Here is a 21,865-nt window from a genome sequence, read left to right as displayed (position 1 = left end):
GCTTTTTCATTATTTCTGTTGTAAGAGAGAAACAAAGAGGAAAAAATAATAATAAAAATCAGCTGAATCAAAGTGGATTAACTTTTATAACCAACGCAAGTCCCATAATGTAAACAGCGATGGACCAGAGCAGTGAGTCAATCCAAACGCGGGTTAGCTTGTGTGTTAGCATATTAGCATGTGTGTTAGTCATTTGTGAAGCTGTGTTTCAGATGTCAACTCCGTATAACTGCATCGTGAAGTAACTTCACTTATTGTTGTTTATTTATATTACGGTAAAGTTGTATGTGCGGAGAGAGGGGGCGGAGTTAACTGAATCGAAGCGTTGTGTCTTCCGGGTTCGAAAAATACTTCCAGAAAACACTTATATTGATCACAAAAATGAGTGCTCCATAGTGGTAGAGGTACAATATATCATGTACATGTCTATACTTAACTTTGGAATGGCTAAAATAGCACGATATAGCTCCTTTAATGTTAGGCCCCGTCCACACGTTTTGGGCGTCTGTAAACGAACATTTCCTCCCGGAGTGGAAAGATCTTCTCCACAACTGTTACTAAAGCGACGACATCACAGCTCCAGAGTCTGTGATCTATAATAAGAGTTTTACTCCTGGAGCTATGGTGGTTTTACTCCGCTCCTCTTTGCTCCACTGCAGTCCGTAAGCTGGTCCGGATTTAAAGGCACACCGCGTAGAACTTTATTTATAAATACAATTTAAATACTAGCATTTATTTTATGATGGATCATTTCATCATTGGGAAAATACCTCATAAATGTACAAACGTGTGTGTTTGCTGGAGTGGGTACGTCTCCAGCTCGTCTCCATGGAGATGTGACTAAAATCAGTAGAATTTGAGATTAAAATAGGTTAAAGGTCCTCATCCAGATCCATTCTTTGATTATTCCTGCAGTAATAGTATTTTTCTGTGTCGAGCTGGTCAAAAGGAGCATATTTTGCACTAATGGCAACAGTATAGTCCAAAATGTTACGCAGTGTCCCTTTAAGAAAAATGGGCCCCAGTGCTAAAGTTTATTCAGGGCCCCCCCATAATATACTGTGTCCGTCTGATTTCTCTCTCTCTCTTCAATGGAAATATATATTTTTTATTTGAACATGCACAAGTAACTTCTTAAACATAGTCCTGGTTTAAAAATTTAAACATAATGACCCCAAATTGACTCCGTGGCCCCTGCGGAAGAACCTTTGCTATTTCCAGACTGGTGGGGGGAAAACATTTAAAAGGGGGGGTTTGGGGGTCCTTAACAGACCAATAGGTACATGTTTTTTCAGTGTCAACTCAACTTTAGACCTGGTTTAGTCTTGGGCACAAAGTCATCTGCCTTACATGTGAGGGAATCTGCAAACAGAGGGAACTCTCTCCTTTTCTCCTTAAGCCCATGGGTCCTTCAGCCTGCTGGGCCCCTGGGCTTAGTCCCTGTGAGCCCCTGCATAAATCCGGCCTTGTCCACAAGCCACAGGTGACAAGTAGGAAAACACGGCCGAGTCAGTCTGTGTTTTTGGACTGACAGTAAAAGTCCGGTCACTGACAGGTTTTTCTGCTTTAGTCCCGTTACGTCTGAAGAATAAACTCGCCTCTTCATCTTCTGTAGATCCTTGAATCAGTTTCATTTCCACAAAAGTTTACTACATCTTGTTTTATTATCTGCGTCACAGCGCCTCACACAGGCCCGGAAGATGAACTGCGCCGTTTTCACAGACCTGAGTGGACCCACATTTACTAAGCTGACTTCGAGCTTACAAAGAACGTTTCTGAAAACACAAGCGTTTTGTCTCCGTGTGGATACAGCCTCACTGTTGATAAAGCGTCCCGTCGTTTCCAGACTTTGGGCGTAACTCGAGAGCCTCTTGTTTTGAGATAATAGACATCTCCACAATGGTGTCTTCTTTCAGCCCATTTATCATTCATGAAACTGTCAGAGTGAAGACCACAGCTCGGTTTAGTCAATACCCACACACAGGCACACGGGCCACCTTTGGGACATCAGATTTCACGCAAAGTTATGACTTAAACCACTAATTTTTGTACACGGCACTTTTTATTTCACTACAAAAGAGGCATTTGAAGAGAGCACCGGAGAAAGCTGCAGAGAGGTGACTATTTTGTCCGTTTGTTGCCAAAACAAAGTAAGAAATCAAGTGCTTTTCAGTCCAAAGTACAAAGATGGCGTCTGCCCGGCTTACATGCAAAAGTAACAGGAGGCCTCTTCGGAAATGCTTAGGAACTTATAACTTAAATTGCACACATTAGGAAAGTAAAAAGCTCAAACTAAAACACTAAAACACCACAAATGGTAATACTATTAATACTTTTTTGCAAATGAAAGGTAACATCTATCCAAACTTGACCTGGATTTATTCTTTTCAAGGCTGTACAATCGTGAGAATGTGAGGAAGTCATCTCAGATCCAGCATGTTGGTTTTGCGATTGTAGGTTACGTACGACGATGCTGGAGATGGGTTTAGACGCGGAAATGCTTCGTCTGAAATGGCATGACGACTAGAGAACTTGAGGCAGATTTCTGACTAACTGTAAAACCACACACCAGTCAGGTAAGACAATATGGCCAGGTAGGATGACGGATAATTAGCCAAAATGTGTTGTTTTTTGCATCTGAGCCTTTTTTCCGAAGCCGTTGGGTCGGACTGTCAGGAGCAGTGCCCTTAATTCATCTAAACTGGGTCAATTTTCAATAAACCAATGATGTAAAGGTATTATAGTGTATCCCGGATCGTGAGCTCGGCTTTTTTGTGTGTCTTAAAAGTTACTCAGGCCTTTTGCTCCTTTTTTCCTGTTTCTGCTTCCAGGTTTATGATTATTTCTGGAGTATCAGTCGTCTAAGAATGTATCTGCAGGCATTTGTGCAGCTGTTCTGTTTTCACTGTGTCACTGCCCCAATGGAAACTATCAATAATGCACGGGGCAAAAGAGATTTCACTGCAGAGCGAGGCCGTGATGTCACTCCTGACTGGCGTGTTGATCCCAGACTGTTCCTGTTTAAACAAAGCCGTGTTACAATTCTGTGCTTGTTACATTAGTTTACCGTCTGAAAAGTCCTCCCTTCTCCAATACATTCACAAAGATAGTTCGTCTTAAATGATTGGTTACTTTTTGCCGTGAAATGCATAGCAGGCTCAGACATGGCTCTCGTAGAAGACCTGAACTGGCTGTATAGTTGGTTTCTCCTCCTCCTCCTCCTTCTTCTCCTCCTTCTTCTCCTCCTCCTTCTTCTCCTCCTCTTCCTCCTCCTCCGTCACGTCGGTGGTTTCCTCCTGAAGCGGTGGGTCGAGGTGCGGAGGGGAGTCAACGGAAGTGGGGGAGGCTGGCGGTGCTTGGGGCGGCGCCGCGGCCTCGGGCTCCTCGCCGCAGTAGCCTCCTGTGGCCAGCGGGGGGTGCACGGACACTTGGATGGCCATGTGCTGCGGCTGCTCGTGCATGGAGGAGTTGTCTGAATCTGCGGCGGGGGATTCGCTCCTCTCCCGCGCCCTCTCCCGCTCCTGCAGGATGGTGAAGACGTCCCGGGGCCCCATGGCGATCCGGCCGGCCGCGTGCCGCATCTCCTCCACGCCCACCACCTCCAAGATCTCCTCCATGAACGTGCGGCAGTTCATGATCAGCGGCGGGAGGGGGATGCTGCGCGCCAGCTCTTCGATGTACCGCGCAAACTCCATGGTCTTGAACTGCGTCACCTTCGCCAGCTCCAAGGTCTTCGCCGACGTGATGATGGGAATACGTTTGGCGATCTCGAACGCTTTCTGCAGCTTCTCGGCTCCCTCGGTGCGGAAGAACTCGTTGATGGCTTTTTCGGTTTTCTTCAAATGGCTGCTCATCATGCAGAGGCGCGTGACGTTCATGGCCATGATGATGGTGAAGGTGATCAGGCAGACCACCATGTAGTACACGCCCATGTCGCCGTTGGTGAAGACCACGCGCAGGGTGATGGTGCAGTTGGACGCGCCGTGGGCATTGGAGGCGACGCACGTGTACTTGCCCCGATCGGCAAACTCGATATCGGAGATGTTCAGGACGCCGTTGTCCAGCAGCCACCACTTCCCACCTGGAAACACAAGCCATAAGACACACGTCAGTGAGTGTGGCCCGACATCTGCAGTATTGTTAGTGTCATTGTGAAGTGTTTAGCATGTGTGGGTCATTGGTGATACCCCTGTCCCAACCAATGAAGACTAATAAGTAACCCTAACAACGCAACTTCAACCAATCAATCAAACTTTACTTTTAAGCGCTTTTCACACCGAAAGGTGTCACAAAGTGCTTTACAGATTACAACATTTAAAACCATACGCCTGGCACACCCTCCCATATATATTATATATAAGAACTAAATAAATAGATTAGTCAGTTAAAGGCTAAGCTAAAAAGGTGGGTCTTGAGCTGCTCTTAAAAACATTTTCGTTCTCTGCAGCCCTGAGCTCCTCCTCAGGTCGTTCCAGAGGCGAGGGCCGTAATATTGGAAAGACGCCTCACCATGAGTCTTTTTGTTGACTTTAGGAATAACAAGGAGACCCCTGAGGAGGAGCGAAGGGGCCGTGAAGGTTTATAAAGTAAAAGCAGTTCTGAAAGATAAGAAGGACCAAGACCATTAAGACATTTAAAAACCATTAAAAGAACTTTAAAGTTGATCCTGAAACACACGGGGAGCCAATGCAGCGATTCTAAAACCGGTGTAATGTGGTCCCGCCTCCTGGTCTTCGTCAGGACACGAGCTGCTGAATTTTGTAAAAGTTGTAGACCTGAGATACTCTTTTTGGGAAGACCAAAAGCAGGGCATTACAGTAGTCGATACGACTGGTGCATTAGCGTCTCCGTGTTGGCCCGAGAGAGAATGGGGCGGACTCTGGCTATGTTCTTTAGATGGTAAAAACCTGCCAACCCAAACTTGCACACATCAAAAGAAACGCCTTGTGAGCCGCGCTGCAACAGTCTGTCGATCATAGATACAAATGATTGTAGCAGTTTACAGTTTGTACACTTACATTGTGTCTACTTGTGTTACAGTAGAACTTTCAAGTTCAATTTTGTCCTGAGAGTTATATTGTACGTACACTTACTGTTTCAAAACGTTTCCCCTGGACTACACTGAATTTGGGTCAAACAGATGCAAATAAATAAAGAAATAAAGAAATAAATGCAAAAAGGGCACGATGTAAAGCAAGTTGATGAACTAATGCAAATGCAGCGGCCCTTTCTGTCGCTGCCTCGAGGTCAAATCCGAGGCTAATCTGGCAAATCCATTCTGTTGTTTGAGAAACTCTAAACTCCACAAACTTTTTCCAAATGCTATCCAAACAACCACTGAATCAGTGATAACACTGACCACTTACAAACATTGTCTTATCAAATGTATGTGTGGGTTTTAGCCCTTTCTGTGGTCTACAGTTTTCCGCATTTGGGTGAGAGAGTCGAGAGCAGCTGTGGCCTTGTTTTTTGCCACACCTTTAATATTTAAAAAGGCGCTGAACAAATGGAGTATTTGCAGCTCCAAATCCAGGCTATTCAAATATATGAAAAACAAATGAGGGCTCTCAACCGGCCGCGCTGGTTTGTCATCGTTTGTTTACAAGAACCTTTTCAACCATCAGTGTTTTAAAAGGTTCAGAAAGCTTTTTAACCACTGATCATTTATTCAGGAGACATTGGAAAGTAAAAATAAATAAATAAATATACTATTACTAATATGTATCTAAATGTAATTATTGGATTTGATAGAACAATCAACAAATAAACAATATTCAACAAGCTGAAATCTAGATATCTGCAGCAAATCATAGCAAATCGAGATCTGGTGGAAGAATTCCCGGCGTCTCTGTGAGATCCAGGAAGTGGCTCGGTCTGAGCGGGGCCTGTAATAATCGTCTGTTTGATCACAGGAAGTGACTGATGTTCTGCTCAGAGGAACAGGGACAGATACATAACAATATTACAATGACAGCGCAGGCTGTCCGTGCAAACACAGGGAATACAAGGGGCACCTGTTCACTACCGGATATCTAGTGTTTCTATGGAAAAGAGAATCCTTTAACACTCATCAGCCCAGCAAAATAAAGGCTTTTTAAATGTAAATAGATAATTATAATGTGGAGGACTGCCTTGTTTTTTTGTTTTTCTTTTGAGTCTTAGTTCCCCAAACACCATTTACTAATTCTACCATTGACTTCTTGAGCACTTTAAGGACAAGGCAAGTTTCAACAAGTCGAACTTAAAAGGATCTTCTTCCTGCATTCCTCCGAACTATATAGATCAGAGACACATTGGCGCTTTGTCCTGTTTTGGAATTTGATAATTGAAAACAGTGACTGAATCAAATTGAACACAGGCATTTAAAGCTGATATGTGTAATCCTTTCACAAGTGTCTTCATGCAGGGCCTTGACATTTTGGTGGCTTGTTTTGTAACGTGTCATTCTCCAAGCTGCACGTTATAGACTTGGTAAAACTTTAACTACTAGTGGCACTCAACAGCCTCAAAAACCAACAGACGCTGACCTTGACTATTAGCTGAGCTCAGGTAAAGCCGGCCCAGGTGACAATCCAGTGACCAAGCACAAATGTACAACCCCAATTCAGATTAACAGGTCAAGAGATGTCGTCTTCACCCCGTGCGTTCCAGCCCGTAATCCTACCTGTGTAAAGTAGCCCCTGGTTTAGTGTGTCAGTCCTATGTGTGTCTGTGTGTCATCACCAGTCCTGTGTCGTGCCTCACCGTAGCTCTCTGTGTCCAGCCGCTCTCCGTGGGAATTAAACCACTGCACGCTGGGGAAGGGCTCTCCGGTGACGTTACAATCAATCAGCACACAGTTCCCCTCGCGGGCAATTATCTGGCTCACTTTGGCGTGCACCACTGGGACCAGCCCGCCGGCGTCTGCCCACGCGCTGCCGTTTTGCCCGACGTCAGTGCGATTCGTGTCCGAAAATAAGGCCGCGCCGGTTCGGGAGGCCATAAGACACAGTAAGGTCGAAAACAGCAAGCAACCAACTCCTCCACCACCGCCGCTGCTGCTGCTGCTGCTACGACAAGCCCGGGACATTTTCTCCAGATAGAAGTGCTTCAGGCCAAAGGGAACAGGCTGTCATTGCCCCTGGGATGCCATTGTCGCGCTCACTATCTTTTCACGGAAGACGGCAGCTTGATTTGGGTCTTATGAATTTGGAGCATGTCACTGCAAAACAATATGCAGGTGATTAGAGGTTATTCAAGACACAATATGATAATCAATGGCATGCGACAAGTGATAAGGGGGATTCATAAACGGTCATAAACTGATAACAAGGCTATAATACAGAAGGAAGTAAATAGAACAGACTAGGGCTGTGTGAAATCACTGATCGTGCCCTTTTGTTTTAGGCTGTGACAGCAAAAAAAAAATGTCGATCAAGCTCTGTAATTTAGATAACTGTGGCTTCTTGGGATACGGATTATATCGCCTAACATTGCGATAAACAATATGCCCCACACAGCCCCAGAAAAGAGTGTTTAAAAAGGGTGGGGGAAAAATGTGGCTCAAGTAGAAACTAAAGGTAGATTAACCTCATTATTTAGCCTCCATTTGTTAACCATAATATTGACTGCGGCTGTGACACACTTGTGCGGCTACGGTCGCAACAAAGCAGACACTCCAACATAACGGAGCGACGCGGGCGCCATCTATTTCCTGAACCGTCTACACAACGTCTTCGCTTTCTGGACACATTAAATACATTGAGACGATGCCGCATGTTTGGTCGGTGTGTTTTAAACAAACGTGACATATTAGTTGAGCATGACGCTGCTAAAAAAATAGATACAATCTCGAAAAAAAAAATGTTTGGGCTTCGTCTATTCCCCGGATGAGGGTTCTTCTTCATTGCTAGACGCATCCGCAACTGTTTACAATGGTCTCAAATGCAGTAGCCCTACATTTTTTATGGATGAAAACTGATATCTGCTATAATAAAATCGATGAAAGACAGTGTAGATGTATTGACATTGCATGAATGTAGCGTGGAAAATAATTAATTTTAGTCGGAAAATCTTCTCAACGGGCGCAACGTAGCTTAACGTTAACGCTATGCCCACTCGATGTAAAAGCTAACGGTTGTTTCTATGCTAACGCGGTCCACGATTACATATTGTTGTTGCGTTAATACTCACATTAGGGGCTGTAGCATTAGAGTCTCGGTGGCAGAGGGCAGCTCCAGTGCTAGGAGAGTCTGTGGTTAGCTGTTTCTCCGCATCATCGCCCTCCTCCCTGTGCCAAGTGTAACAGCCAGTTTGCAGAGGGACAGAGAGGGAGGGGGCAGCTCACGCGGTGGGGGCCACTACAGTGAAAGTGTGCCAAAGGTACAAATGGAGAGAAAAAGTAAATATATTGTTTTTTTTTCCTTGAGTATTTTATTCATCGGCATTGTTATGTCTGGCTAAATTTTCAGAAAACATCTCGAATTATTTACATAAAAAAAAAAATTTAAAAAAAAAAGTTGTGAGCATGAATAATAACTCAAAAACGTTCCCCATTGTTGTCTCAATTAGCAATTTAAAATTTTGACTGTAATCTAAAATTAGATTAGATTAGATTAAGCCTTTATTGATCTCACAATATACAGACGGCATCTCTGGATTCGCCCATATATGGTCATGTTTGAAAACAGTTAAGGGGGAAAACAATTTGGAGAAAAATCTAAACTTTCTCTAATTATTCGAAAACTAGGCCTACTTTAACAAATGCTGAATTATGAATATAGTTTTTTTTTACTAAAGAAAGAAACAAAGACATGGGGAGGAGCAAAGTGGTTCACCAGCCCATAAATACATAAAAAATTGAGAATGCTAACTTGATGCTACATGTTAGCATCGGGCTAATGCTAACGGTTAGCTAGCGCGAGCTACAACTTCCGTTTTTTCACTTCTACTGAACAATCTGCTGTGAGAAAATATCCATATGGGCCCAATTTACACCTGACTTTATTTATGTGTGATAAATAACTTCATATTCCACCAGAAAATGGCTTAAAATAGTGAATTTATCTAAAGATTCTATTTTCCCCCTCGGCGAAGCCATGCCCCCTTCTATGACGAGATGCCGTCTATGGAGAAATTTACTTGTTACATTCAGCTCTTAGAAACACTCAGGGTGTGCAAATAGGCAGAAAATGTGAGGGGAAAATAAATAATTAAATAGTAAAATAGTGGTTTCTTATGTACAATGACTACTTACAAATCCGGCCCTCGAGCACAGAACCTCTGGCCCCCAAGATGATTTTGAGAAATATTATTATGCAAATAAGTGCTTGGTCATATATAATGATTCTCTACTGGTGGGTTGGGATCCAAAAGTGGGTCAACAGAACCATGATCAGTGGGTCGCGAGTCTATAGGGAACTTTTTTTTCAATATTTTCCATCTAACTGCATGGAAGCACTAACTGTGTCTGTTAAAATGAATGTTATTGGGTTCTTTTGATCATAATTTCAGTCTTAATGGGAAATCTACAGCTTGTTCAACAAAAACCTGCGTGGAAAACACAATGTTTTATACGATATATGACACATTACAGTTTTATTTGGGTCCTCGGCTTGTCATCCGAGGGTAATGGTGGGTCCCAAAGCCCTGACACTTGGGAACCCCTGATGTAAAACATTGGCATTTGCAGAAAATAGTTCTTTACTTTAGGCTACTATGTTGAGATTCGGCCCTTGGGTGTTTTGGCAATGATGAAAATCGTCCCTCCGCGACCCCTGGCGTAGTGGATGGCAGAGGCTATAGTGCTCTATTGAACCATGTGGTATGTCCACTAATCTGCTCCCATCATTTATCACTTCATCACTTTATACACAAGTCCATCCACTCCTGTTGTTCTATGTAAATTGTCGTTGTCTTACCTTATTTTACTTCTTATTTTTTTTTATCTTATTTATTTCAATATTCTTTATGCATGCCCCCATAGCCTTATAGTTTAAAGCTGCATGATGCAACTTTTAATGTGTGGAGGGAAAAAAAGTTGACTGTTGTGTGTATTTGACCTTGTAGTGACCCAGTGGCTGTATGAGTGGGTCAACATGGTGCCTTTACTTTTGATCACGGAAGTCTCTACAACGCTCCACGATATATTGTTTTGTAGGTTTTCTGGTGAGAGGCTCCGTCAGCAGTGAAAACCTTCCAAACAATTGAGCCTGGAGCATTAGAGACCACTGTGATGGAAAGTAAAAGCCGCCATGCTGACCACTCATACTACAAGGTCAAATACACACAAATGATGACTCAAAAAATAAAGTTACTATTAGTGACAGGCTAGCGTTTGTTCAATTACAGTGTTTAATAAAATATTCAATGCAACTTCATCTTTTTTCTATACAGTCCTTTTATTTATCAAACCCTAAACCATTTGTTTTCGAGGTTTTAAACACTATGGTCGTGTATAACGTAGTCGTACAACGTAAATTCAAAAGATTTATTGTCAATTCTCATCTAAATCAAAATATTAATTTCTCTCAAGTCCTCGGTGTGGGGGATGGGGGGTGGACGCTCAGGGAGGGGAGGGAGTTAAGCTTCCTGATAACCTGGTAGATAAAACTGTTCTTCAGTAGACTGGACCTGGCCCTTGGACTCTCTATATCCAGACCAGTTGCCAGAGGAAATATGTTTAATCCCATTTTCAAAGACCGGGGCAATTTATGACAACGCAACATAGTTGGGAAGAGAAGGGGCCAAACAAGAAAACGGACAAGACAAAGCGGTGGCAATATTTATGTGGATGAGAGACTTTTAATCTCTTAACCCCCGCCTTAACCAAGTGCATTTTCTCCAGTCAACTTTATTCAAATCTAAAAGCTTCTCGACTAGAGCTAAAACACACATTACATTATTCTAAATTTACTAGGGACAATGTATCAAGGTAGTGTAAAATAAAATGTTGCAGATTTAATTTGAATTTTTACCGCTTTGTCATCACTTTTTTGCTACGTTTTTGTTGCGTCTTCGTAACCTTTGTTGCGTTTTTGTCCCATTTTTGTTGTGTTTTTGTAACTTTTTTGTTGTGATTTCAACACTTTTTTGTTGTGCTTTTGTCCCCCTTTTGGGTGACACTTTACATTACGGGCCGGTAAGTCCTTCGTACTTACAGAGGTAGTTCTAGATACTTATCATGGTGCTTACGGTGGTACTTACAGTGATACAGTGGTATTCTAGGTACTTATGGTGGTACTTACAGTGGTACTTACGGTGGTACTTATGGTGGTAAATTCTAGTAATAAAAGTGGTGCTTCTAGGTACTTATTGTGGTACTTAAAGGATACTATAGTGAGAATTACAAGGTATGTACCTCTAGATACAGGGGTAACTCTTAGTAATGAAGGTACTTCTTGTTTTCCCTAATGCTGATTTATGTTGTTTTATAGTCACACAATCCTAGAAATGACTTCTGTGTGTAGAAGTACCACATTTACTACCTATGAATTGCTGCTGTAGTATTCTTGAATTACCAATAAGTACAATAGATGTATCACTGTAACTACTAGAAACTATCACTTAAAGTACCAAAGTAAAGAGAAGCACAACCTTCATTACTTAGAGCATCACCACTGTATCTCTTTGTAATGAGAGATACAGTGGTAACTCTGTGTCTCCCTAACCCTAATGCTAACCCCTAACCCTAATTACTAGTAATTACCACTTTTAGTACCACAATAAGTACCTAGAATTACCACTGTGCATACCACTGTAAAAAACACAATAAGTACCACTGTAAGTACCACAATAAGTACCACTGTCATTACTAGCAATTACCACTGTAACTACCACTGTAGGTACCACAGACTTACCGGCCCGTTGTGTTTTTATAACTTTTTTGTTGGGTTTTTATTGTTTTTTCTCACATTTTTTCTCTCTCTCTTTTTCTCTCTCTTCTCTCTTTTCTCTCATTTTGTGGAGCCATTTTGAGTGCTCAACCCTTGTTTTTTGTGTATTCAAAATCCCTCCTCAGCAATTGATGGACTGTCTTTGAGCCTGATTGACGGATGTCCTGTGACTGATGTGGATTCCCAGAGTCTGGTTAACTCTGGGATTCCACCTGAGCTGACACGTCCTTCTGAAGGACCCGCCTCTCTGCCGTTCTTGGCTGTGGGGACTTCATTTGAACAGCCACTTTGCTCTGTGTCTCTTCGTAAGTGGTCACATTTGTACAGCGCTTTTCTACCAAAAGCGCGCTACATCGAGACAGCACTGACAGAGAGACATGCAGCAAAGTGGCTGTTCAAATGAAATCCCCACAGCCAAGAATGGCAAAGAGGCGGGTCCTTCATTAGGATGTGGCAGACCTGACTCCTAACCGTCCTGGGTGAAGCTAGACAAATCCAAACATTCATCTATCTCCTCCACAAAGCAGGGTGAGCGTCACTTCTGGACCAAACGTGCATCAGAGGGCAAAGGGCAGGTCGGGCATGTCGTGAGGGAAATTTAAAGGGATGGTGAGTGGGAGAGGGTCATGGAAAGAGAAAATGGATGTGAATTAAATGCGCTGCCAAAACTTCCACTTTGACTTTCGCTTCTTCTCCATGTGCTGCAGGAGAACTTCTTTCTCCTGCTGTAAAGCTCTCGATGTGGCCTGTTCTGTGGCGAGGGCCTGGGTCAGCTCCTTCATCTGGTTCTTATCGCTCTCCATGGTCTGCTGCTGACCTGCCACTGTCCTGCTCAGCTCATTTCTCTCCATCACCAGAGCCTTGATCTGCGCTGAGTAAGTGTTGGCAAAGTCTTTGAACTTGTCTCTCTCCGACTTGAGAAGGGTCTTCAGATCTCTCACTGCACCCCTTTGTTCCTCCAGTGTCTTCTCCAGGGCTGGGACTTTGGCCTGGAGCTGTTTCCTGCTCTGCGCTTCTTGTTTCAGGGCTGCCTCATAGTCCCTAACTTTGTCATTGTAAGATCCAGCTTCCGTTCCGTTCCTCCTTATCTGTTCCTTTAGTTGTAAGTTAGCCTGGCGCTCCTTTTGCAGACAATTTCTTTCTTTCTCAATCATCGTATTAGCATCTGTCAGACGTTTTCCCATCTGAGTAGTGTAGGTCTTGAATTCACCTTCCACCTTCTTGAGTTGCTCCTGTGCTTTGCGGAGCGACACCTCCATCTCACACTGCTTTTTCTCAAAGGTCTGATTCAACAACTTCAGTTTTTCCTCTAGATTTCTATTCCTGTTCTGTTCTGCCTGCATCTCGGTCTTAAACCTAAGCTCTTGTTTTTGTAGATTGGTGATGGTTTGTTGACGCTCATTCAGCGTCTTCTGAAGGCTTTGAACAAGCTCTTCCTGAATCTCCTTCTGTGTTTCCATCTTATAAAGCTGTTCCTCCTTCAACGCCACATCCCCCCACACTTTACTTGTATCATCTCTCTTAATTTCAGGTTGATGCTTCTTTTGCAGACAACCACATTCTTTCTCGATCATTGTGCTAGCATCTCTGAGACGTTTTTCCATCTGAGTAGTGTAGGCCTTGTATTCACCTTCCACCTTTTCGAGTTGATCCTGTGCTTTGCGAAGCGCTGCCTCGTACTGTTCACATGTGAGATGAAATACTGTTTCTGAGACACATCTTTCCAACCGACCTTTCAGAAGTTCATTTTGACCATTTGATTTATTTAGCATGCGCCTAAGGTCCTGTACGAGCTGCTCCTCCTCTCCAAGTTGACCTGGTTCTTGATTGTCCCATCTCTGGGGAGGTTGATGTGAGTTAACATATCCGAGACGTTTTTCCATCTGAGCAGCGTAGGTCTTGTGTTCACCTTCCACCTCTTCGAGTTGATCCTGTGCTTTGCGAAGTGCTGCCTCGTACTGTTGACATGTGTTCTGAAATACTCTTTCTGAGACACATCTTTCCAACCGACCTTTCAGAAGTTCATTTTGACCATTTGATTTCTTTAGCATGCGCCTAAGGTCCTGTACGAGCTGCTCCTCCTCTCCAAGTTGACCTGGTTCTTGATTGTTCCATCTCTGGGGAGGTTGATGTGAGTTAGCATCTTTGAGACGTTTTTCCATCCGAGTAGCGTAGGCCTTGTATTCACCATCCACCTTTTTGAGTTGATCCTGTGCTTTGCGAAGCGCTGCCTCCTGATCACACTCCGTTTTCTCCAAAATCCGATTCAACGTCTTGAGTCTTTCCTCGAGATTCCTATTCCTGTTCTGTTCTGCCTGCATCTCTGTCTTAGATCTAAGCTCTTGGTTTTGTAGATTGGTGATGGTTTGTTGACGCTCATTCAGCGTCTTCTTAAGGTTTTGAACAAGCTTTTCCAGATTGTCCTTCTGTGTTTGCATCTTATATAGCTGTTCCTCCTTCAACGACACATCCTTCTGCATTTTTTCTGTGTCCTCTCTCTTAATTTCAAGTAGACGCTTTTGCAGACAATCCTTATCTTTCTCTGTCATCGCATTAGCATCAGTCACCATCAGAGTAGTGTAGGTCTTGAATTCACCTCCCACTTTCCTGAGTTGATCTTGTGTTTCGCGAAGCGCTGCCTCCAGCTCACACTTCTTTTTCTCGAAAGTCTGATACTCCAACTTGAGTCTTCCCTCGAGATTTTCATTCTTGTCTAATTGTGTCTGCATCTCGGTCTTAAATATAACCTCTTGTTTTTGTAGATTGGTCACGGTTTGTTGATGCTCATTCTGCGCCATCTGAAGCCTTTGAACAAGCCTCCTCTCATCCTGGTCCTTCTGTATTTGCAATTTATAAAGCTGTTCTTCCATTAGCGCCACATCCTCTCTTAACTTATTTTTTTGCTCTTTCTCAGTTTCAAGTTGGTCAATTTTTTTCTGGAGTTCTTGCCTTGTTTCATTCAATCGGCAATCCTTATCCTTCAATAGCGCCTCTCGATCGTCAAGTTGTGCCTGCAAGTTTTTAGTATCAGACTCTAGGCTCGCGTTGTTGTTGATCTGCTGTGTAAGTTTACTCTGCAGTACAGGGAGGCCGTTCTCCTGGCCTGTCCCGATGTCGACCTGATCCTCATTCTCCTCACTCACACTTTCAAGTTGCGTTTGACCGCTTGCAGTGTTATGTTGCTGGCTTATTTGCTGCAGAACTTCTGAATAGGCCTGCGTTGCCTCAGACAACTCCTGCTGTGTGTCTTTAAGGCTCTGTTTTAGAGTCTCGGTAAGGTAAACCTGTTCCCTAAGTTTTACATGCATTTCCTGGCCCCTTCTTTGCAATTCTGCCTGCAACTTTTCATTTTCAGCATTTGATTCCTTGAGCTGGAGCATAAGGTCCTCTACCAGCTGCGCCTCCTCTCCAAGTTGAGCTGGTTCTTGATTACCCCGTCTCTGGGGGCGTTGATGCGAGTTTCCCCTTCCGCGGCCCCTTCCCCTCCGAAACTCTCGTTCATATGTGCCCTGTGTCTGAGGTCTCTGGGGGTTCCTCAAGTTGGTCTGTGGGCTGGGGCCTGGGAACTCCTCATGTCCAGTTGGTTCTTGTTGATTTGCCCATCTCGGGGGTCCGTTGGGCGCTTGATAAGAGTTAGCTCTTCCACGGGGTCGTTGGTGCTGTGGTACAGATGTGTCCTGTATCTGAGATCTTTGCATCTGTCCTCCTGATGCGTCCTGTTGGCTGTGTGCCTGTGCTCTGGGGTTTGTAACTTCCCCAAATTGGACGGGTCCACGATTTTGACATCCTGGAGGTCCGTTGGGCGCTTGATAAGAGTTATCTCTTCCACGGGGTTGTTGGTGCTCTTGTACAGATGTGTCCTGTATCTGAGATCTTTGCATCTGTCCTCCTGATGCGTCCTGTTGGCTGTGTGCCTGTGCTCTGGGGTTTGTAACTTCCCCAAATTGGACGGGTCCACGATTTTGCCATCCTGGAGGTCCGTTGGGCGCTTGATAAGAGCTGTCCCGTTCATGGGGTCTCTGGCAAGCTTGTGCATATGTACCAGGCGGTTTCTCCATCAGGAATCCTTGGGTGTTGTCTCTGAATGCTAAATGCTGATCTGACATGTTGCCGTTGAGGTCGTGTGTCACTTTTCTTCCGCTGTTTTGTGAAATATTAAGTGAACGAGTTATATGTCACAGACGTCAAAATGTGGGCCCTTCTGTGGACAGACTCGGCGATTGTGAGGGTAAGTGGGAAAGATGTACGAATAGTAATGAGGGAATCTGATGACATCACATCGCCATGGTCACCAGATCCAGAATAGATTCTGTTCATGTGACATCATAACATTCTAAAGGTTCTATTGCAGGTTCTAGAATGTGATGATGTCACAGGACCCAGTTTGGGGCAGGAGGTCAGTTTGTCCTATTAACTGCATTACACAATGTATGAATTACACAAATGATCTTTAATATCAGTCACTGGGTCCATGATCTCTCTATAGATACAGACGGCATCTCGTCATAGAAGGGGGCGGGGCTTCGCCGAGGGGGAAAATAGAATCTTTAGAGAAACACAATTTTTCCCTCTTTTTAGCCATTTTCTGGTGGAATAAAAACTTATCTATCACATAAATAAAGTCAAATGTAAATCGGGCCCATGTGGATATTTTCTCACAGCAGATTGTTCAGTAGAAGTGAAAAAACGGTAGTTGTAGCTAACGCTAGCTAACCGTTAGCATTAGCCCGATGCTATGATGTAGCATGAAGTTAGCATTCTCCGTTATTTATGTATTTATGGGCTGTTGAACCACTTTGCTCCTCCCCATGTCTTTATATCATTATTTAGTAGAAACCATATTCATATTTCAGCATTTGTTACAGTAGTTTTTGAATAATTAGAGAAAATTTACACTTTTTCAAAATTGTTTTCCCCCTTAACTGTTTTTAAAAATGACCATATATGGGCGATTCCAGAGATGCCGTCTGTATCTATACGTTTGTTAAGTGCAACGTCACGACTTCCGCTTTCCGGGTTCTAGCAGATCGGCAAATATGCCAGAAAAAAACATTAAAAACAATCGATATTTCTGAAACTCAACAAAGAGTTACTGAACCTAATTATTTCTCAGACTCATTAGCCAAAAATGCCGCACCTACTGCTAAAAAAGTAATATTTAAAAAGTCACTACTGCCAGGGTTCGCGTAGGTGGAGGGCAGCTGAAAATTGTATGGCAGTAACTATGGTAACTGTCAAAAATACAGATTTCTACCTAGTTTGATGCTAATTTCTCTGTAATTCCTGGGCCAAATCACATGAAAAAAAGTTAACAGTGTCTCTACTTTCTCCTCAAGTTAAGAAGAGCCAAGAGTCCCAGCCTCTGTTATGTGCGACTTCTTCAGAGCCTCCTGACCAGCTCCAGCACTGTGTGGCCCGGCCCCAGCACGGCCTCCTCGTCCTGTCGTGAGAGCAGCGGAGAACATCTGCAGAGCCCCAGTTTCATACACATGGCCATCCGGAAGCTGAACTCCCCTTCATGTTCCAGCAGGAGGAAAACACAACACAACATTTTTAAACTCTGTATTGTCCCTTTAATAAATGCTGAATTATGAATAGTTTTATGTGTCTTGGAAAAAAAGGGGGAAAATATATATATTAAGTCAGTGCATCATTGTATTTGCAGTAACATGAAACTGATGCATATTTTTAAAAGTAAAAGTACAGAGACATTGTTCAAATTAAAACATTTGGACATTACTGTGTGTCAGATGTATTTACCTGTAGTCACTGGAGTTATTTCGTGGCTTTTTTTCCACATTTTTATTATGTTTTTAGCAAACAAACATGACAGATCCCTATGTTAACAGTGGATTTTGATATTGATTGATTTTGGTATTGATGCAGAGATACTTGGACTCTGACCCTCTTTTTGCATTACTTTCCATTTGAATTTGGCTAAAAAGACAATCACAATATCACCAACACGTTTGCAATGGCAGCTGGAATGTCCTATCAAGCCTTTTTTTTATACATAGAACTGATGTAAACTACAGTACGAGTCTTAACTTTGACTTTCTTTAATTTACTTTGTTTGATTCGACACTTTACCCAAATCTCTTCAAAGACAACTGAAAAACAATCTTGTTTACAGACTTCTTGACTTCTCTGTACAACATAATTCAGGTTTTCTTTTCCCCTTTATCTCATTCAGCAGTGACTTAACTTTAAAGTCATTTGTTCTCATTTAAACAGTGACCTAAAACATCTTGCAGCATAAAGTCTCAGCACTGAGCTTCTTTGACGAGCAACGACAGTCTCCTGAAAGCCTGCAAGACACAATACATATAATTACAGCATTGACAAGCACAAATCAACATGAATCAGGCAAAACATTACGACCACATGTCTAATATACAGACTCCCAATAGGAAACAAACCATATTGCCCTAATGTTTTGACACTTTTCTATTATATATATATGTATTTCAACCATTATTTTGTGTGAAATTATGGTTATAAAATATATTTGTATCTTATTTCTTGATGAGAAAACTATTAAGGATTTTCCCATGTAAACTGAACAAGGAACAAACACTTAAGTGTTTTTAACAACGGTAACAAATGAACGTTACCATGGTGATCTGCCAGGTTAGCGGACACTCGCAAACATTGTCAATGGACTAACTAAGAGGTGACATGATGTCCTCATTATTAATTATTAACCTTTCACCCCCACCTGATCAGAGCACATGTCTCCAGTTCCGCCAACATAACCCAAATCTAAAAGCTTCTCCCCGTGGGGAAGTTTGTCCTCTGCATTTAACCCATCCTTCGATGCCGCTGGGGCGACCCGTAAGGAGCAGTGGGTCCCATCTCCATGATGTGGAGCCAGGCTGGTGCCCAGAATCACCTGGCTGGAGGATTCACCTATTGTACATCTTTTAGTGGTAGGGGAAACCGGAGTACCCGGAGGAAACCTACGCAAACACGGGGAGAACAGCCCTGTCCTAGTGGGAATCGAACCCGGGACCTTCTAGCTGTAACCACTGAGATACCTGGCCGTGACTGGAGAGCAGTAGGCCGGTGTAACATCTCATTTGAAAGCTAAGACCAACAAAACTGATCTAAATGGATCGTTTTCCTTGCATTGCTGCCACAGTGTCGTCACTTTTTAATCTTTTTTTTCCATTGCTCTTTTGTCATTTTTTTGCTGCTTTTTTGTGGATTTTTTGTGCATTTTTGTTGCATTTTTGTCACATTTATTCCACTTTTTCCATCTCTTTATTGTCATTTTTGTGTGGCTTTTTTGTTGTTGTTTTGCGTTGCTCTTCTGATGCTTTTTTCAAGAAGTTTTTAGATTTAGGTAAAACCAAAATGTGCTCAGTTCAAGTGGGGCTAAGAGATTAATGTATCATTATATTGAAATTAATACCTCATCCATTTGCTCTGGGGACGAGGTCGAGAATGCGGCTCGTACGAAGGCACAGGGTTCACTGCTGTCGATCATGAACTCTCCTCCAGGAACTAACAGCACCTTCAAAAAAACATTTACGCTTTACTCAAATGTGTTTAGAAAACCACTTTATGAAGCAGCACAACACAAGACTGGAATTTAAACATGTCCAGGAGCTGATTTTGGCTATAGTTAATCAAGTCTCACATTTGGCCTTTGTTGAGGATTAAAATCTGAGCCTCCAAATCCGGAGAATCTCAGCCTGTGCCCACTCATGTTTTTTTCCAGTGGGATTTACAGTCGCTGCTGTTTGAGTCTAAACCCAGTCACTCTCCACAGAAATGACAGCTTCAACCCAGCGTCCCACACAAACAGCTCCCACAGGCCTTGAACTACAGAACAGGGGGCACTGGTGCATTCTGGGTATCTGCGCTCATGGTCAGAAGATGGAAAGGAGCAAAGCCTCAGTGACAGAGAATAGGTGAGAATTGCAAATCAGAAATAAAGTGCTCAAGAAAACTGCAATCATCCAAGTGAAGGTGAACATGAGTGAATGCAAACACCACTGTAGCTACTGTTAGTAAACAAATACTAAAATGTGTGATCAAGAAGATAGATGAGGATTTTGACAGCAGATAAATTATTATTCTACACCAGAAAGAAAAACTACTGAAGCAAAATGAAATCAAATCAAAAATAGTTTCACCTCTTTCTCCAGTGCCTTTTCCCTGACGAGTTTTTGTGTGTCTCTAATTCCCTTTAGTTTAATCCACAGGAACATCCCAGCAGATGGAGCGTGCCACTCCGCCACATCTGTGTGAACCGGGACAATGTAAACAAAATTATATAACATGTGACCTTTGCTGCAGACGTCATAACAGGGCACACGTTTTTATTCATAGATACTGTATGTTGAGATTTCCACTGTTATGGAGAGAATGAACAATATATATTTTGGGAAACCTTATGGTGTAGGCCACATGTGTCACGGTCAAGGCCGAGATGATTTAATGTGGCCCTTTTAGGAGCATGAATTCCTGAGCATGGAAAAAAAAAGTTATGGATTTTTAAAGAAATAACCAGTTTGCTCACTCCAGCCACTAGGGGGCAGCTTAAATTAAAAAGATCAGGATATAAACAGCATATTATAGTCACATGGTGAATGGTCAGTCTGAACCAGGGCGGCTGTGGCTACAATAGTAACTCACTGCCATCGAGTGTGGAGTGAATTGAGAAACATGTGACACAGGCTGATGAAGCACAATAAGTGTAAGATGTTGTTATTTATCAGGCCAGTCCTTCACAATACATGCGGCCCACGACCCAAATGACTTCGACACCCCTGGTGTAACAATGAGAAAAACAACGTCTCCATTTGCCCTTTTTTCCATTAGAGTAAATGGGGCGTTCGGTCATCGCTATGGTAACTCCATGAAAAATATGATAAGGGTTTTACTCCAAATATAAATGTTATTATTTCTATTATCAACCTTTTTTTTTACATATCAGAGCAAATGTATGTTAAATGTATAGTCTTAATACTCGGCACAAAAAAACTGTGAAATTACATGGTGAACCGGACTAACTTGTATTATTATATTTTGTTTTAATGGATTGTTTGCTATTAAGCGCAAAACTAATAAATGTCATTCATTATAAAAAACAAAGCAGCAAAAGGTTTCTAATCACACTCCAGTATATTCCCTAGTACAGCGGTTCCTAGAGTGGGGCCCCCTAGTGGGCTTTAGAGACACTGCAGGAGGCCCCAAAAACTTGCCTACAAAACAGGTACACAGGAAAACAAAGATTATTTAATAATGTCACACAATCAAACACTTTCAATGTGGTTTTAGCCAAAGACCATTGCCTTTTGAGAAAATCTCAACCAGTTAAACGTGTCAAACTCTTTTCATTACAGTAAATTCATTTTATTAGGGGGTAAAGTCGTCATATCACATAAAGATCTCCTGTTTTTATACGAACCTTTGAGCCACTTGTCTGCAGATCTGATCATGGCGTCTCGCTGCTTCCTGTAAAACTCTATCACCCTGAGGATTGTAATGAAAGTCAATTACAAGCACACGTCTTTGTTTACCCTTCAATAAACCCGTTCATGTTGTAGACAGGAACAGGAAACCCACACATGACTCACCCCTCGATGTGCTGAAGGAAACCCTGTTCACCCCAACTGTGCAGCAACTGGCACACCATGAACTGGAAGAAAAAGAAAACATGATTCCTAAGCTACATTTGCTGACCCCTTGAATGTTTCATAATACTCTGTGTACCCTGTAAACTCGACTTTCTATGTTGTAAAGCTGTTTCCTCATTAAATGTTTTTCCTTAAGGTAGATATTGTTTTCCTCCTTTAAATTGCCAAAATTCTAACAAGCACCAATACAATGCTGACTCTTATGGTGTTTTTAATAGTAGTTTTAAAGCCTAGAGCCACGTCAGGCCCGGGGGCAAAAACCGGCCCTCCATCATTTGAGAAATATTATGATCCAAGTAAGAGATCAAATGCCTGTTAAAGTACTGTGGAAATATAAAAAAAATA

At 42.6% G+C, this 21,865-nt stretch overlaps 2 protein-coding genes across 2 annotated transcripts; both read right to left on the bottom strand.

Annotated features, from left to right (window-relative positions):
• Positions 1-2,807: 2,807 nt before the first annotated feature.
• On the bottom strand, positions 2,808-8,284 carry mfap3l (microfibril associated protein 3 like). Its single transcript, XM_079580403.1, has 3 exons — positions 8,173-8,284; positions 6,745-7,201; positions 2,808-4,081 (listed from the first exon to the last, which is right to left on the bottom strand). Exons 2-3 carry the CDS (start codon positions 7,067-7,069, stop codon positions 3,159-3,161), a joined length of 1,248 nt encoding a protein of 415 aa, XP_079436529.1. The 5' UTR covers positions 7,070-7,201; positions 8,173-8,284; the 3' UTR covers positions 2,808-3,158.
• A 9,740-nt stretch (positions 8,285-18,024) lies between these two features.
• On the bottom strand, positions 18,025-21,519 carry LOC306980879 (kynurenine/alpha-aminoadipate aminotransferase, mitochondrial-like; the record flags this gene model as incomplete). Its single annotated transcript, XM_079580419.1, has 5 exons — positions 18,025-18,181; positions 19,288-19,389; positions 20,015-20,121; positions 21,292-21,356; positions 21,461-21,519. The coding sequence occupies 5 exons, from the start codon at positions 21,517-21,519 to the stop codon at positions 18,137-18,139; spliced, it is 378 nt and encodes a 125-aa protein (XP_079436545.1). The 3' UTR covers positions 18,025-18,136.
• Between the last annotated feature and the right edge of the window lie 346 nt (positions 21,520-21,865).

This window comes from Gobius niger (assembly GCF_951799975.1).
Source record: "Gobius niger genome assembly, chromosome: 21".
In the NCBI taxonomy this organism is placed as follows: Eukaryota; Metazoa; Chordata; class Actinopteri; order Gobiiformes; family Gobiidae; genus Gobius; species Gobius niger.
The sequence above is the reverse complement of the archived record's forward strand: the minus strand, read 5'-3'. Positions and strand labels throughout refer to the sequence as shown.

Excerpts from the sequence above, each read along its gene's own strand:
- mfap3l (XM_079580403.1), bottom strand. The coding sequence starts at position 7,069 with ATGTCCCGGGCTTGTCGTAGCAGCAGCAGCAGCAGCGGCGGTGGTGGA. Across the intron at positions 4,082-6,744 it reads GCTGGACACAGAGAGCTACG|GTGGGAAGTGGTGGCTGCTG; the intron begins GTGAGGCACGAC and ends TTGTGTTTCCAG.